This window comes from Heteronotia binoei, chromosome 15 (genome assembly GCF_032191835.1).
Source record: "Heteronotia binoei isolate CCM8104 ecotype False Entrance Well chromosome 15, APGP_CSIRO_Hbin_v1, whole genome shotgun sequence".
NCBI lineage: Eukaryota > Metazoa > Chordata > Lepidosauria > Squamata > Gekkonidae > Heteronotia > Heteronotia binoei.
In genome coordinates this window covers 14,265,732-14,283,696 of record NC_083237.1, presented here as the reverse complement: position 1 = coordinate 14,283,696, position 17,965 = coordinate 14,265,732, and the positions used below count along the sequence as shown (strand labels likewise).

Here is a 17,965-nt window from a genome sequence, read left to right as displayed (position 1 = left end):
CAGAACTTCCCCGAAGGTACTGGATGGATGCAAATTCAGTGCAATAACGACCACCACCTACTGAATTAGTTACAAATTATAGTGCCTTTGAACTTTGTTTTTTTGCTTCACAGACATTTGCCTTTATCCATTTCCTTTCCTGTTCACACATCATAACAACAAAAACCTATCAGCACTATGAAGGGAAGGGAGAAATGTGTTTCTTCACTGTGTCTGTGAATAGACTGCAACACAGATTATAAAACTCTCAAGGGGTGATGGTTGACTCTAGAACAGAGGTATCAAACATGTGGCCTGGGAGCCAAATCAGGCCACCAGAAGGCTTCTATCAGGCCCCCGAGCAACTGGCTGTCATCTGCTTCCTTCTCCCTCTCTCTTGCTTCCTTCTGCATAACAGCTTGCTTTGCAAGGTTTGCTCAATTGCACAGGAGCTACAGAGCAAAATCTCAATTTTCTCCATTGACTGAGCCTCCTCCCTTGGGGAGGAAAGGAGGAGGGAGAGCTTGCTTTGCCAGGCTCTCTCAGTTGCACAGCAGAGCTACTGAGCCAAGCTTCTCTTCCTTCTATTGGCTGAGGCTTCTCCCCCTCTTGGGAAGGAAGAAAAGAGACAGAGCTTACTTTGCCCAGTTCCCTGGATCCCATGGGAGAGATACAAAGAAAGCACCTTTGAGACCAGTGAGTGCTAATGTTTTAAGGTTTTTGGTTTTTTAAAGAAAATATTTGTGTTTGTGTCCTTCACAAAGTTTATACCTTTGCTATCTAATCTTAAATATATGGAGCGGAGGTCCATCAGTGGCTATTAGCTGCAGTGTGTGTGTGTTTGTGTGTATAGCCACTGTGTGACACAGAGTGTTGGACTGGATGGACCATTGGCCTGATCCAACATGGCTTCTCTTATGTTCTTATGTTCTTAAATAGGTAAACACACAGCCTGGCCTGACATGGCTCAGCCCAATGAGGTCTTATTTACGTCAGATCTGACCCTCATAACAAATGAGTTTGACACCCCTGCTCTAGAATGATTAAAGGGTTTGGGGTACTTTACCTATTCTGACCACTTCACAATATTTGCTTTCAGATAGCGTCAAATGAATGTTTTCATGACATTGTAGAAACCAAAGAAATGTAAGCTTTATTTCTCACCTCTCTTAGCCACAATTATACATAACTCCAAATTTTGCACCCAACCATAAAAATGGGTAAAAAATTTTTTTTAATTAGAACCACATATTCCAATTGGGTCAGAAGTCACACCTACCTTTCCAATAAGTGTTATAAAATGGATGGGAAATACAGAGCTCCTTCTCAGGCAGCCCATTGGCAGGAATATCAAGTAGAGATCTGTCCCTCAACAGCCACCTGCTAGACCCTGAATTTATGGATGGACTGTTGTTTCCAACTCTTAAAGGGGAGAAGGAAGGAAATAGCATGATGCAAGTATTTGTCTAGAAGGAAGCTGCATTTTCGTCTATTTCCATTGTCCTGAATGTTGCCAAATCCTAAAATCTTAATCATTATTACTGTGTGTATATAGGGGGGAAATAATTTTAAAGATTTAACCTTTTCTTATGGAGAGATTGGACAGGACAAGCATAATGCTCTAAAAACATACACTAGTCAAAGAGAAGGAGACAACATGGACTCTCCCAGACAGACTGACCCATTCCATAAATTCTTGAAAGGACACAAAGAGGAGTATAAAGAAGATAGATTATCAAATGCTTTGATTTTAAATCCTTCTTAGTTGCTCTCTGCTGTTCAAATCAGGTCTCAAGATAATGATATAACATTTGGGTAAAAAGATGCAGCCCATTAATCCAGCACTGGAGGCCAAGATGGAGAAGATCTCCACAGCCACCATATATTTCCCTTTTGTACTCAGGTAGGTTGGGACAAAACAGAACCAAACACTGCAAAAGACCAACATACTGAATGTGATGAACTTGGCTTCATTGAAACTATCAGGTAATTTCCTGGCTAGAAAAGCCATAGAGAAGCTGAAACTGGCCAGGAACCCCATGTAGCCCAAGACACAATAAAACATGGTGACTGACCCTTCGTTACATTCTACAATGATTTTTCCAGTCAGTGACTTCATGTCCAAATTTGGGAATGGAGGAGAAGTACCCAACCATGTAACACAGATGATTACTTGAATAAGAGAGCATACAAAGACAATCAAATATGCCAGACTTTTTCCCATCCAGTTTCTGAAAATGTTTCCTGGTCTAGAGGCCATGAAAGCCACCACCACAATAATGGTTTTTGCCAATACTGAAGAAACAGCCACTGAGAAGATGATGCCAAAAGCTGCTTGTCGGAAGAGGCAGGTCACCTTGTTAGGCTGTCCAATGAAGAGCAGTGAAGAGAGGAAGCAAAGAAGGAGAGAGACAAGTAGGATGTAGGTGAGGCTTCTGTTGTTGGCTTTGACTATGGGAGTGTCCTGGTACTTAAGAAAGATGAGGAGCACCAGAGCCGTGATCAAAGAAAAGAAAAGAGACAAAAACTCTAAAATTATCCCCGTATTTTCTTGTGAGGATAGAAAACTCATAATCTTAGGAATGCATTGATTTTGTCCCTTGTTTGGATAGTGATCTTCTTGGCAAGCAATACAGCAATCCATGTCTGAAATAGAAACATAGGGATATTTTAAAGCTACTGCGTTATTGAAGATTTCGGCCCCTTCCCAGCCGAGCAGTCCATCGACTGCTGAGGCTGGGGGCCGCCCATTGCCTCCCCGCGCGAATCCGAGGCAATGGATTAGCTCAGGAGGGAGGGGGCGAAGGGCAGCCTTAATAGGCTGCCCACGCCCCCCTAGCACGCAGTTGGAAAATCGCTCTCGGACGGTTCAGTCTCCTATCGGCTGACTGGGGACCGTCGGGAGCGAGGCGTCGGCGTGCTTCACACCCCCTGGAACAGCTTCTGAGGAGCGGCTTGCCTGCTCGAACAGCTGATCGGCGGGGTGCGGCGGTCCGACGCGGCAGCCTTCAGCGGCGGGAGTTTCGGCCGCGTCTTCGGGAGGAGCGGTTTGCACGGCCCCCCCTCCCCCCCTTTTCTGCTCCTATCTGAGGGCGCTTGGGCTGCGGGCCCCTTGGCTCGCCCAACCCCCCCCCCTCCTCTTTGTTGCCTGACTCACAGGCAGGCCGGTGCGTCCGCGGTTTGTTTTGCGGCGGCCTCCGCGGGTCACGGAGAGTCCCCAGGGAGGTTTTTTTTTTTCTTCGGGCCCGTCATCAGCCCCGGCGGGGGTGTGGCGCTTGGCGCCCAGTTCCCCCCCCCCCCAACGTTGTTGTGGATCGTTGGCGGGCCTTCCGGCTGGGGTGGGCCCACAGCTTCAGCGGTTAGCGCGGTAGCGCCGGTGGGGCGGCGCAGTGCTTAAGGGCCTGTTGCTGATCGCCCATCACCCCCTCCTGCCATTTTGTTCGTCAGCGCCTTTAGCAGGCCTGATAAAGGGGATAGTAGGCCGGTCTTGGAGCCTGGTGCAGCTCCCCCCCACACACACACCAGGAAGGTATAGCCGTCGGGGTGCTGTGTTAGGGTCATTTCCCTCTCCCTCATACCTCCCCACTCCCGGCATTTTAGCTGGGAAGGCTTGTGCTGGGTTGTAAAAAATAAAAATAATAATAATAATAAATAAATAACACCAACAACAACAATGGGTCCCAAGAAGGGACAGGGGAATAAAAAAGGAAAACAGCCAGCCAAGCGTCCTCCCAAGAGACCACTACCAGAATTACCACCGCAGGAGTAGGGGGAGGAGGTTCTGACACGGCAGGCCATTATGGCTCAGTTGGCAGCCCTGGAGGGGGCCAGGGGTCTGGCGGGCCCCGCCAGGAGGGCCACCGGCTTGTTGGGGCCTGGTAGAGCGGCCACCATCTCTTTCCAGAAGGAGGTGCTGGCTCGCCTTTCTGTGTTACAGGGAGCCGAAGGAAGTGGTGGTGCGCCAAAGGAAGGAGCGCCTCGGGAAGAGGAGCAGTCTGATGAGCCCGATGAGGTGGTGGTGGTGCCGACTGCTGGGGATGGTAAGTTTTCCGTGCCACAGCAGGGAATGGGATGGCCATGGGGCCCGTGGATGCCCAATGTAGCTCCGCCTTCGAGGCCAGTGGGAGGAGCCCAAGGTGTAGGGGTCAATTATTTAGGGGCCGGGTCACTGCCGGGGCGACCGGTGGGCTCTAGTTCTCTGCCGCAGGCGAGCACTTCTTCTGCAGCGCCCACGCCTGATTTGTCTGTTTTTACATGGGGTGCAGCGCTTGGCAGCGATAGTTATGTGAGCAGTCTCGGGTCTGGCGGCCAGGGTCCGGCAGTGTGTGTGCCCCCATGGGGATGGCAGCAAGCCCCGGCCGCGGCTCTTCCGTGGCCCGGGCAGCATGGTACAATCTGGGGTTTCCCACCTCACCCACCTGTGCCTTACGGTTCTTTGGATTTCCATGCTGTCCCTTTTGGGGATCCTGCCATGCCCCTTGGCGACCATCTCACGGCAGCAACCAGGGAAAAAATTCTGAAAGGCGAATACGTGGACGTATTCAGCCTGTTATATAGAGAACTTGAAAAAAAAATCAAAGGACGAGCTTGACGAGAAGGATAAGGAGAAGCTCAAGCGTCGTAAGGTCGACCGAACGTGGGCTAATTGGCTCCCCGGTTTTCTCATTTATGCGGGGGTCATTGCCAGGGCCCAGCCATGGAGAGCCGCTCCATTGTTTCAGTATTGCGATATAATATACCGGGCGTATAATGATTTTGCTGGGGGGGCGTGGCTCCAGTATGATGAGCAGTTCCGCATGCGTGCGGCAGTTAATCCTTTCCTTCAGTGGAATCAGATTAACCAGCAGCTTTGGCTGCAACTCATGGCGCCCGTAAAACCAAATGTTGGGGAGCGATCGGACAGTGGCCATTTAGTGCAAAAGACAGTAGGATCGACCTCCTCTGGCGCCCGCGCTTCCGACGGGCAGTCAGTGCAGCCACGGCTGCTTTGTTGGGAGTTTACCTCCCAAGGTTCGTGCTCCAGGAAGGCCTGTAAATATAAGCACGAGTGCCCGATTTGTGCTGGCCCTCATGCTTCCGCGGCTTGCACCAGATCAAAACAGAGGTGGCCTAATGAGCGGTCAGGCAGCGGTACTGGTCAACACCCTCCAAAAGGGCCCCAGCCCCATACGTCGGAGGGTTCTTAAGCAGTTGTGGAACGAGTTGGTTTTAATGTCCCGCAATTATGTTTTTCAAGTTTTGCTTCTCCCTTAGTCGCAGGGAGCCTTTGATGTTCGCGCCAGGTGTTTCTATTGTTTCCAGTTCTAACAGTTTTCTCTTTTAGGGGCTGCGGCTGACGATGAGTGGATCCTTAGACGCAGCCACAGCTTTGTCTGTTGGGCGGCACGCCAGGCCCGCCTGACACCGTTGGTTCACAAGGGGGTCTGAGCTACTGAGCTGTGATCACCTGGCAAGGCGGCGTGGATTGAGTTGGCCTGGGCTCCTACCTACGCTGTTCAGGGAGCTGTCTGACCCTCCACCGCAGAGTATTGTAATTCATCTGGGTGGTAACGAGGCGGGTCTGATTAAGGGCAGGGCCCCCCTTTTGAGTCTGGCCCAGTCGGACCTGGCGTTGATCTAAAACGGTGGCCGGGTGTCCTTGTCCTTGGGTTGGCCATGTTGCCGTGCCGGGTTAGCGGACGGCCTGGGACCCTTAAGGTTTGGAGCGCGCCGTAGATAAGCCAACCGTGCATTGCGCTTGGCCCTGTGGGCGGTTTTGTGATTACGTCTCCTCCTTCGATTCCATCCGATATGCCAGAATTATATAGTGAGATGGGCGCATTTGTTGAAGGGGGGCAACGAGTTATTAAATGACTTGCGGCAAGGGCTGTCGTTTTTTAGTTTGGGGTACAGCTGCCTAAGCAGAGGCTTGGCGCTGTCCTTGGCAGTTTGTGGTGGGCATTATGTTTTGGGGATTGGTGAGCTCCCGTAGCAGCGCGCCATTTGGTGCATGACTTCCTGGGGAACCGCAAGCTGTACGGCCCAAGGTTGGCTCCAGGGAGTCTGTTGGATCCCGGCACGCGGTGAGCGTCCGCATCCCAGGCTGCTGCCTGTGGGGATGGCGGAGCTACGGTGAGCGGTGATCAAGTTGCCGGGCCGGCCGGGTCTGAGCCGTTTGGTTGGCTCACACCCGGGGCTCAGGGGGCTCGCCCAGTTCCAGGTCAAGGAGGTGGTCGGGATGACCCCTGGCTTGTCCTGTTCCCATGTTTTGCCCTTGCCGTTAAGTTAATAAAAGTGGCCCCTTTTAACCCAACTTGTTGTCTGCCTCGTTATTTCGCCTGGGGGGGCAATTCGGCCCCTTCCCAGCCGAGCAGTCCATCGACTGCTGAGGCTGGGGGCCGCCCATTGCCTCCCCGCGCGAATCCGAGGCAATGGATTAGCTCAGGAGGGAGGGGGCGAAGGGCAGCCTTAATAGGCTGCCAACGCCCCCCTAGCACGCAGTTGGAAAATCGCTCTCGGCCCGCCCGCCCGCCCTTCATGCAGTTCAGGCAGAGGCTGGTCGCCTGTTTCGGGGGCCGGGTAGGAATTTTTCGCCCTCGGACGATTGGCCTTGTCCGGGGGTGTTTTTGCCTACCCTGTACTGATGATGTCTGGTGTTGGCAATTGGAATGGCGGTGCCGTTATATAGGTTGGTCACTGGCAGTTTGTGGTGGGCATTATGTTTTGGGGATTGGTGAGCTCCCGTAGCAGCGCGCCATTTGGTGCATGACTTCCTGGGGAACCGCAAGCTGTACGGCCCAAGGTTGGCTCCAGGGAGTCTGTTGGATCCCGGCACGCGGTGAGCGTCCGCATCCCAGGCTGCTGCCTGTGGGGATGGCGGAGCTACGGTGAGCGGTGATCAAGTTGCCGGGCCGGCCGGGTCTGAGCCGTTTGGTTGGCTCACACCCGGGGCTCAGGGGGCTCGCCCAGTTCCAGGTCAAGGAGGTGGTCGGGATGACCCCTGGCTTGTCCTGTTCCCATGTTTTGCCCTTGCCGTTAAGTTAATAAAAGTGGCCCCTTTTAACCCAACTTGTTGTCTGCCTCGTTATTTCGCCTGGGGGGGCAATAAAAATTCCTTTCAAGGGATTACAGATCAGTTCCCAGTCACACCTTTTAATTTGCCATCTGTACACTATGTTGAATCTCAGATATCAGACAGTACATGGGGTCTGAAGACAAAGTCTGCAGTCTTCCTTTTAATGTAATGCCTTGTGACATTTTGCCACCATCATTTTTCTTTACTGCATAAGCAATAAACACTAGTCTTCCAATTACTCATCTTTGAAATGTTTCTAGCATGTTTGAAAATACCATGTCTAGCCATTCTTTCCTGTTGTCCAAACATACAGAAGTTAATATATCCTCCTGGACACTACTCCTGCCTCCAATCCCACAAAATTTCTGGATTTTTTATTAGATTCTCAATTTTAGCAAGATAACTCCTACCTTCCTGGTTCGATATCTTCCCTTCAGGACATGAAACACAATCATAACAGCAAAATTTCTCCCCCTCTTTCTTTTTCCTGCTTTTTCCAGGATGGCAGAAGTCATTGCACAGAGAAATGGGAGGAACCTTCCCTTGAGCAAAAGAAAAATTCAGAGTTGAGAGAAGTTGTTTGAATACTAGTTGTTTTATATAAAAAAGGCATATACAACTCTTTCTGGGTGCTGAGTGCTGTTTACAATAAACATCATCATCATCGTTCTCATATTCATCCTCATGGTCAACAGGAAATTTGAACTAGCACACAATCTACAGTATCAACATTATTTCCTTAGTGGCTTTTAGTAAGAGCAAAAGTGTTTTGTGTGTTCTTTGTGAAATAGCCAGTGAGTGCTCCTTCCACAAAATCATCATGAAGATAATTCCCGGTGATTGCTTACACATTGGGTCAGGGGTTGCAGGTTTATGCTGAAAAACCTGCAGGTTTGGGAGGTTGCATGTTTACGCTGAAAAAAACAGCAAATCTTCCTTGAGCAAAATGGCAGCAAAGAGCAACTGGTGCGAAATCGCCAGCTTGCTCCAGAGAGAAACAAAAGCCTAGCCAGGAGCAAGGTAAGTGCAGAATCAGCCTGAAGCTAGCTATTTGAGATATTATGTCGTTCTTATCCCACCTGAATGAGGAATTTGTGCCACTTGATTTTGTCCTCATCAATAGTGAGCTCTTTCTCTAAAGGAGCCTGAGGATCCAGCATTCCAACTTTCAATCGGGCATAGGAGTTATTTGGAAAAGTAATCAAGTTTGTTATATCAAATCCAGATACTAGTTCCCCATCCTCATTAAACTGAATTTCATCTCCAGCACTGTTGTTAAAAGAGATCTTCTGAAGGAACTTGTGAATCTACATGGAAAGACAGAGAAAGTTAAGGCCAATGAAATGTTCTGGGAAATAGTTTCTGCATTTTGATTATCTTGATTTAGGTTATCATTTTATGAATGCAGTTATATTGCATTTAAAGGTATATGACATATGAAGTGGCAGATAAAGACAAACTATTGATAAGCATGAATCTGGATGTTTTATCATTTTCAGGAACTAACTGAAATACCTAAAAATATCCATATTGGACTAGAGGTGGATACAAACCAGGAAAATGTGGTTTGGTTCATGGTTAATGACTACACCCCCAAACTGAACCATGAACCAAAACAGGAGGCTTGTTCATGAACTAAGCAAGTTTGTGGTTCATGGCACTGAAAGCCCTATTAAAAGGAACCACAGTCCTTTTAAATGCGGTTTGCAGAAAGCAAAAAAACAAACAAACCCTGAACAGTGGGGATCAGTTTGCTCCATGATGCTTAGCTGTTTTGGGCTGCCTTGTGCTGTCTTTTTAAACTTTAAAGGGACTACAAAAACACCCCTCAAAACAGCTGAGAGACAGGGAGCACCTCCCTGCCACTCAGATTTTTTCCAACTTTCATGGTGAACAAAAAGCTGGTGTTTAAAGGGGCTCAGAGTTCCTTTAAATTGCTTCTTTCTGTCTCATCCATATTCCATTACAAATTGCTTTTAAACAGGGGTGTCAAACTCATTCGTTATGAGGGCTAGATCTGACATAATGAGAACTTGGTGGGCTGGGCCATGTCTGTCATAATGCCAGGTAGCAGAAATAAAACTTTATAGGTCACAGACAAACACAACTAAAGACCTTATTTATTTAAAATAAAATATGCTTAAAACGTTTGCATGTTTGCAATATTTTGTTTAACAATCTCTTCTAACTGATACCTCTTGCTCTGAATTACTGCATCAAAATTTGGAGATGATTTTGCTGTAGCAACTTATTAACTTATAAATTTTCAAAATTAATTTTTCATTATCTCCAAGCAGAACTTTTTCCATTTCTGTTTGTTCTCATCTTATTCCTTCAGTTTTAAGATCACTTTCCACCAAACTCTTTATTTGTTGCCTTTGAAACCAATCATACCTATAATTCAATTCCTCAGCAGTTTTCAACTCTGTTTTGCCGCTTTGTATTTTGAATAGTTGATTGTATGACATCCATTTTCCCTCTCCTAACTCAGCTGTTATTTTTATTACTTCTTCAGGCACAATCCATCTCCATATTTCTTATACTTCATCCAGACATTTAGTAAAATATTTCTTATATAATGGTGAGAGAAAAAACCATCCATCTTTTTCTTCCCATAGTACATATAAGCGTGCCAGCCAAATTTATTTCCATGACCTTCCAATGTTAAAAGTTTTTTATTCAACAGCGTCACCCAATCTTTTATCCCCACCAAACAAACTGCTTCATGATATAGTCTTAAATCTGGTAATTGAAATCCTCCTCTTTCTTTAGTGTCTGTTAAAACTTTCTTTTAAATCCTTGGTTTCTTTCCAGTCCATACGAATTCTGAGATCTTCCTTTGCCATTTATTAAATTGTTTGCTGTCTTTCACAATCGGGATAGTTTGGAATAGATACATTATTCTCAGCAAGATCTTCATTGCAGCTATTCTCCCAAGCAATGACAAATTAAGCTTGTTCCACTTTATCATATCTTCATCCATTTTACGCCATAGCTTTTCATAATTATTTTTAAACAGATCAATGTTCTTCATTGTTATTTCCACACTCAAATATTTTACTTTAGATGTAACCTCACATCCCGTTAGCTTCTGCAGTTCCTTTTGTTTATTTACCTGCATATTTTTACATAAAAGTTTTGATTTTTCTTTATTAACATAAAGTCCAGCCAATTCACCAAAATTTTGTATTTTAGCTAACAACAAAGGTGTTACTTGTATAGGATTTTCATTTATAAACATTATATCTTCTGCAAACTCTCTGTATTTATAGATAAATCCTTTAATTTTCATTCCTTCTATTTCTTCATCAACTTGTATTTGCATCAATAAAATTTCAAGAGTCATTATGAACAACAATGGCGAAAGCGGACAACCTTATCTTGTGCCTTTGCTAATTTTCATTTCATCTGTAAGATCTGCATCTATACATAACCTTGCACGTTGTTCAGTATATATTGCCTTTATCATTCTTACAAAGTTTTCCCCAAACTTTATTTTTTCCATAACTGCAAACATAAAATCCCAGTTCAGATTATCAAAAGCTTTCTCTGCATCCACAAAAAAATAATGCAACTTCCTTCTCTGGATGTCTTTCATAATATTCTACAATATTTACAACAGTTCTAATATTGTCTCTTATTTGCCTTTTGGGAAGAAAGCCCGCTTGATCTTCCTTTATAAAATTTATTAAATATTGTTTAAGCCGTTCTGCCAGGATTCTTGTGTATATCTTATAATCATTTAATATAATATTTAATAATGAAATTGGCCTATAATTCTTTACATCCGTGACGTCTTTATCTTCCTTTGGAATCAACAAGATTACAGCTTCTTTCCATGTTTGGGTATTTTCCCATTTAATCTTATCGCATTCATCAATTTCTGGAGTTTCGGTACTACTTGTTCTTTAAGCATTTAAAAAAAAATTGCTGTATAGCCATCTGGACCAGGTACCTTTCCAATTTTCATTACATTAATCACTGCTTCAATTTCTATTTTTTCAATTGGGTCATTCAAATTTTTTTCCTATATTCAGTTAAGGGTGCTATTTTGATCTTTTGCAAATACGTTTCAATCCTTTCTTTCCTTTCTTTAACACCCTTAACTAAATTAGCATAATACTTAAAAATTATCTCTTTATTCCTTCTTGGTCCACCATCTCTTTCCCATCAACTACAATTTTATTAATAATTTTGCTTTCTCTCTTTTTCTTCAATTGCCAGGCCAAGTACCTTCCAGGTTTGTTTGCACCCTCAAACGATTTCTGTTGTAATTTTTTCAAATTCCATTCCTTTTCCTTATTTAACAAATGCCTCATTTGTGTTTGCAATATTGTAATCTCCCTTATAATTTTCTTTTTCCCTGGCCTTTTTCTTAATTCACATTCTTTTTTCTTAATTTCATTTTGAATGTCCAAGATCTGTTTATCTTTTGCTCTCTTATCTTTATTATTCAGTGTTATCAATATTCCTCTCATTACTGCCTTATAGGCATCCCAAACGTCTGAAATTCTATATCTTCTCTTTCATTAACTTGGAAATAAGCTTTAATTTCATTTTCTAACGATGTCATTATTTCTTTGTTTTGTAGTAAATCTTCATTTATTCTCCATCTTCTCGACTTTTTAGATATTTTTGTAATCTACACTAATGGATTATGGTCAGCTCCTATTTTGGGTAGAATCTCTATTTTCCTTGTTATAAGTCCCAAATCTTTAGTACCCCACAACATGTCAATTCTAGAAAAGGAGTTATGTCTGGCTGAGAAAAAGGTGTAGTCCCATACTTCAGATTTAAACTTCCTCCATATATCCTCCAAACTCTCTTGTTTAACCAGCTCAAAGAAAGATTTTGGCCATTTCCCTTCTTTATCAATTTTTTTCTTCCCATATTTATCTATTGTGTTCTGAATTGTTCCATTAAAATCCCCCATCAACAAAATTTGCTCATAAATCACTTCATCAAGATGTTGCGTAATATTTTTAAAGAAAATGTCCTTTGCACCATTTGGAGCATAGAGTCCCAACAAGAAAGTCTTTTTAGCATTCAATAAAATTTCCACTGCTATGTATCTTCCATCTTTATCTTTAAAAAACAATTTCAGGTCTAATTCTTTTTTAATATAAAAAATTACTCCTCTCTTCTTCTGTTCAGCCAATGTATAAAATTCAAGTCCCAATTGCTTATTCCCTAAAAATTTATAATCCTTTTGTTTAATATGCACTTCTTGTAAACAAACTATATTACAATTTTGTTTTTTTATCCAATGAAATGTTGCCCTTCTTTTTTGTGGTGAATTTAGTCCATTTACATTCCAAGATATCAATCTGTAATCCATCATGGTGCAAATTCTTTATTCTCTCCATAAAATCTACGCAGTTCCTGTGTATTTATAATTGTAATCCGTTTCCCTTGAAGTTCAAAGCTCAAACCTTCAGTTATTATCCATCTATATCTCATTCCATTGTCACGTAGTCTTCCTGTCAATTTTTTATATGCATTCCTGTCAGTTAACACTTGTCTTGGCAACTCTTTCATAATTCTTATTCTGCTATCACCCACTATCAATGTCTTTTCAAAAATTTTGTTCATGATTTTTCCCACCATTTCTTTTGTCATAAATTTTATAACCACATCCCTTGGCAGATTCTTCTTTTTTTCATAGAGTGAGTTCACTCTATACATATAATCGTACATATTTCTATTCCCTTCGGGATCTTCCTCCAAAAATTCTGCAATTATTTTTATGATATATTCTTTCAAATCAGATTCTTCATCTTCTGGTACACCTCTCAGACGAATCTGTATCTCCATCAACTTGCAGTCATGTATTATCACCTTTTCTTGTAATTTTAACAAGGTGGAATCATGTGTTTTCACTCTCTCTTTCACCTCTTGTACTTTTTTTTTTGTTATTACTACAGTCTCATTTCTGAGATTCTCTAACTCTTTTTTTAATTCTTTTTTTGAGTCCTCAATGGCTTTTCTTATTTCTTTTTTAGAGGCAGTCATCATTTCTTTCACCCCCTTCATTATCCTGGCTTCCATTGCATCTAATTGGGCTTGCATTTTCTCCATTGAAGAAGACCTAGTACGGATTTGCTTCGGGTCTGACATATAAAAAGATCGACAAAATTTTATATCACCAAATTAAATTTGGACCATCAGGTTTAATAAAGTGAAGCTTACCCTTTCCAATGAACCCAATTTCGCCATCCTCTGGGCCTCCCAGGCTCAGATATTAATATTCAAAGTTTTTATTTCCTCCAAAATGGTGGTCACGACTTTTGTTTCACTTTAAAAATTTTCCTTCTCTTCCTTTTATTCAATTAAAATCTTCTTCACCACTGTCCAATAGTCCTTATTTTAAAATTACCAACTCAACTAACTCCACCAATTTTTATTGTCCCAGTCACTGTAAAAACAATGTTAAAATTTTGTCCTCCCAGCAATGGCTGCCGATGTTTCTCTCTGATATTGTAATCCTAGGGTAGGCTTTTTCCTTCTCTTACTTCCTTCTTCCTCTGTTACTTCCTTCTTCTTCCTCTGGTACTTCCTGCTTTTCCTGCCACCATTTCACTGGTAAAGAAATCTTACAATGTCTGACGTACTTCCTGTGTTGACTATGAGTGCTGCAGATCTATGACGATGGGGCTATTTCCTCAACCACAGATAGACTAAACAATAAATTCCTTTCTCGTTATAGCACTGTCTTTTAAATTTACAAAGTTCAAATTTAGCCCCTTTTCTTCTCCTCCTTTCAAGCTTCCTTTATATCCAACTCCCACCTTTTAATTTTGTTTTGTTTAGCTTTAGTTAGTCCGGGAGTGAAAAGATAGAGATCAAAACCTTTTTTTTTGTAGTTTATCCAAATTGACACCAGTCTTTTGTAGATTAAATCTTTAAAGCTGTAAAAGAAGACTTGGAAACTGTTGAGCTTAAGTCAAATAAATGACTCTGGAAACTTCTGTAGATGATGAATATGCAACTTCTCTCCGAAGACACCCTTTCAGCTAAGATAACTCTCCTCAAAGTATCTGTGCATATCTTGGACAATTCTCTAGCTGAGAAAAGTAGGCAGAAGGCATTCGTTTGTCTTTTACTACCACAAACAGAAGTGCCAGCCTGCCCCAGTTAAGAAAAGCAGTTCAGCTCACTATTTTCTGATCCCGGAAGTCCCCACTACAAATTGTTTTTAAACAGGGGTGTCACTCATTTGTTATGAGGACTTGATCTGACATAATGAGAAATTGGTGTGCTGGGCCATGTCTGTCATAATGCCAGGTAGCAGAGATATAAACTTTATAGGTCACAGACAAACACAACTAAAGATCTTATTTGTTTAAAATAAAATATGCTTAAAACCTTAGCATGTTTGCAATATTTTGTTTAACAATCTCTTATAACTGCTACCTCTTGCTCTGAATTACTGCGTCAAAATTTGGAGATGGTTTCTCTGTAGCAATCTTGACTATGCTGTTAAGGTGTGTATCTGTAAATTGCAAGCTTACTTTTGCTTTCTTGACATTCACTACAGAAATTTCATGGTCACTGCTCTGTGCTCTAAGACCCAAGAGAAAAACATGAAATGACTGGGAATTGTGAACTTTTGTAGATGAGTTGTTTTGTGTGCTGGTCATGAAGATGTGAAGGCACCATGACATAGACTGAGGGCTATGTGTTTATCTATAAACCCATCATCTTCCCCAGAAAAATAACTACAGCTCTTGTGAGTCAGTGCAAGAATAGAGACAACCAGTATAGTGGTCACTATCAACCTACTCTCTGGGAAGTCTAGGTTCAAAATCTCCAATCTACACAGGAAATGTTCTGGGCACAAACACTCTGCCAAATCCACCTCACTGTGGACTGTGGTTATTCCTCATCTAAATAGTTCCCATTTTTTTCCTATTGAGAAAGATTAGATAAGGCCATGAATACAGTGAAAAGCAGGAGAAAATCCATTTTGCACCCAGGAGAGCGCTGACAAAAGGAGCTTAACAATGCACATAATCACAATATGAGAGAATAGCAAGGTAAAAAGCTTATTCCTTGAATCTCTGGTGGGATTAAGGCAGTTGTGCAAAGCAGCCTCTGTTCTTTCCCTCTCCCCCCTCCCTCTTCCCCAAGGGAGAAGGAGGGAGGAGGAGAAGCCACAGCCAATGGAGAGACTTGGGTCTGTAGCTCTGCTGTTTGATTAAGAGACCCTGGCTCTATCAATTGCACACCAGAGCTACAGAGTCAAGCCCGTCCATTAGCTGAGGTTCCTCCTCCATCCTCCTCCCTTTGGGTAAAAGGAGGGGGAGAGGGAAAGTGCAAGAGGCTGCTTGGCTAGGCAGCATAACAGAAAGAAACACAAAAATGGCTACCAAAGGAAGCAGGAGAGGGAGAAGGAAGCAGATGATGGCCATTTGCTGGCAGGCCTCACCGGAGCCCTCTGGGTGCTAGATTAGGTCCATGGATCGCATGTTTGACACCCCTGCTTTAGAAATTCATGGACGTTCATGATGGTAGATCTGCCAAGAAATCCTGTTTGTGAACTGTGAAAAGGGCAAAATTTATGATAGATTTTGCCTTATGGTTGGGCTTATGCCAATTCTAATATAGGATCAGGAAAATATAAACAAAATCAGGGCTTGGATTCAGCTGGAACTCACAAGAGCACAGCTCTTGAACCTTTCTGAGAGTTTACCTCCTCCTTTCCACCTTGTCCTTTGAATAGTAGGTGCAGATTCATAACAATTCCTTGATGAACTTTACCACTTATTTTCCCACAAAATGACCCCTGAAAAAAATTATTTTGATGTATCTATATCTGGCAAGGAAGGAAGGGAGTCAAGAGAGAATAAAAGTGTGCCAATGCTTTTGTAACTGAGTCCTGGTAAATGACACACTGATAGCTGAATGTCACACTAATGGGTTTGAAACAAAGTCACAGTAGAAAACATGGACAATGGGGCGGAATTACCTTCCAGGTCTCCAAATTCAGAGTACCCAATCTGTCCCCATATTTAATTGCTCTGTGCCTGGTTCTTGATGTGTACTTCATATGTAATGCATGTGCCAGAGCGTAGACAGCATTATAGATACTGTAGCTGTGGCCAGTCATACTCATTTCAAAAAAAGGTGCTGGGACACTTTCCACTCTCTCATCTCCAGTACACGTTTCATCAAAGTCGGTTGTGCCAATGGAATCCAAAAATGCACAATGGAAGACTTGTTCCCAGAAGTCTTTGATAAAACCATTCTTGTTTGCCAAAAAAGGATTGATACTCTGAAGAAATATTTGGAAACCTGGGATCTTATTTTTCTGAATTGTGAAGGAAAGAGCACCATGGAACATTTGCATATCAAAAGTCTTTTGCAACATATCGAAAGCGAAATCAATCTGGGCAGTCACAATCCATACCTTTCCTGAAGAGGTCCTCTCCAAATAATGTGACTCTGGTACTGGTGCCATTAATATGGGCATCCATATAATCCATGCCAGCCGCGTAATGGTGGCTGTCTCTCCATAGACAACAACTACCTTGGCTTTACTTTCTACTAAATCTGAACTACTACTGTAAGATTCTTGGAGCACGTGTAACATAGTATCAAAATGCACATTTACTTGATTCCTTAATATGAAAGCTGTACAGATTCCATTCTTGGAAAGCTTTGACTCCAATATCTGCAAGAAATGTTCTCCACTTTCATCATCCTTTATGAAAAGCCCAACCCATTTCCACCTGAAATGCAGAAGTAGCTGGACAATTCCTATATACTGAAGGGCCTCATTGGCTATCATACGGTAAAAAGGAGGGAAATTTGTTGGATCCTTTGGTGCTGATTCAAATGATCCATAAGAAATCTTTAGAAACCAAAAGGACACCTTTTAGAAAAGAAGGCTAGAATGGCTGCATCTTCACTCATAACATGTTTGTCTTCACTAACTATACGTATGGTACATTAATCGCATTAATGTCATGGAGCAATATGCCTAGTCAGGGGTAGAATTCTATCAGAAGATCCATTGCATAATAGGCTACATCCCCTGATGTAGCCAGTCCTCTGTAAGCTTACAAGGCTCTTTTTTCCAAGCTCTTGGAGGATTGGCTACATCAGTGGTCTGTGGCTTATTATGCAAGGGATCTCCTGCTAGAATTATACCCCAGTGACTAGTACAGGCCACCTCAAAATTTATCAGTTTATTAGAATAAGCAGTAATGTAGATTGGCCATATATTGAAATATTGTAAAGCACACATACAGAGACAGTTGCCTTGTATTATCAATCATTATGACAATTTTCAGCAGAAACCATTGCAAAAGTGCCACTACTGATCTGGTTCCAGGGAAATTAAGGGTTCAGACTTTGAGGTCAGAAGGTGGCAAAAAACTTTGCACATTTGTGCAGAGCATAAAGTAATTGATGCAGTTGTAGCAGAATGATAGGATTCATAAGATGTTTAATCAGCAGCATTGATCCCTTCATGACACACCAATTTATGCTTTCTTCTTGACTTCTAGTAACGTGCTTAGTATAGTCTCTGAACTGAAACCAACCAGTTACTAAGGCAAGAAAAAGGAATAATGCTTTACTATAAAGCTCTTCCAGCTATGGTGGGGGAAGTATTGACCAATGAGCCAGATGAATATTTCTGTGGGCATTTGCCCACACTTGTGCCATTACATAGAAAACAGGATTCTTCCTACGATCAATGGAAATTTCAGATCAATAAACAGACACATGCAAAATTGGGGAATAGTCCCTATTAATTCATCCTACCTGTGGAATCTTGTAAAGGCTGGAAAGGTCTGCCACATACGAGGAGGTATCCAAACCAAGTCCACCAACGATTCCTATGAGACCTTTCCGAAAGCCACACTCATAGTTGGGGATGAAAGTGTGTGATTTGAAGAGAAGGTCCATAGTGGTGCGGTAGGTCAT

General features: G+C 42.8%; 1 protein-coding gene across 1 annotated transcript; it reads right to left on the bottom strand.

Annotated features, from left to right (window-relative positions):
* Positions 1 to 1,729: 1,729 nt before the first annotated feature.
* LOC132583098 (vomeronasal type-2 receptor 26-like) lies at positions 1,730 to 17,965 on the bottom strand. The gene is made up of 6 exons (XM_060254764.1): positions 17,804 to 17,965; positions 8,113 to 8,340; positions 7,681 to 7,738; positions 7,444 to 7,575; positions 3,841 to 3,843; positions 1,730 to 2,625 (listed from the first exon to the last, which is right to left on the bottom strand). Exons 1-6 carry the CDS (start codon positions 17,963 to 17,965, stop codon positions 1,730 to 1,732), a joined length of 1,479 nt encoding a protein of 492 aa, XP_060110747.1.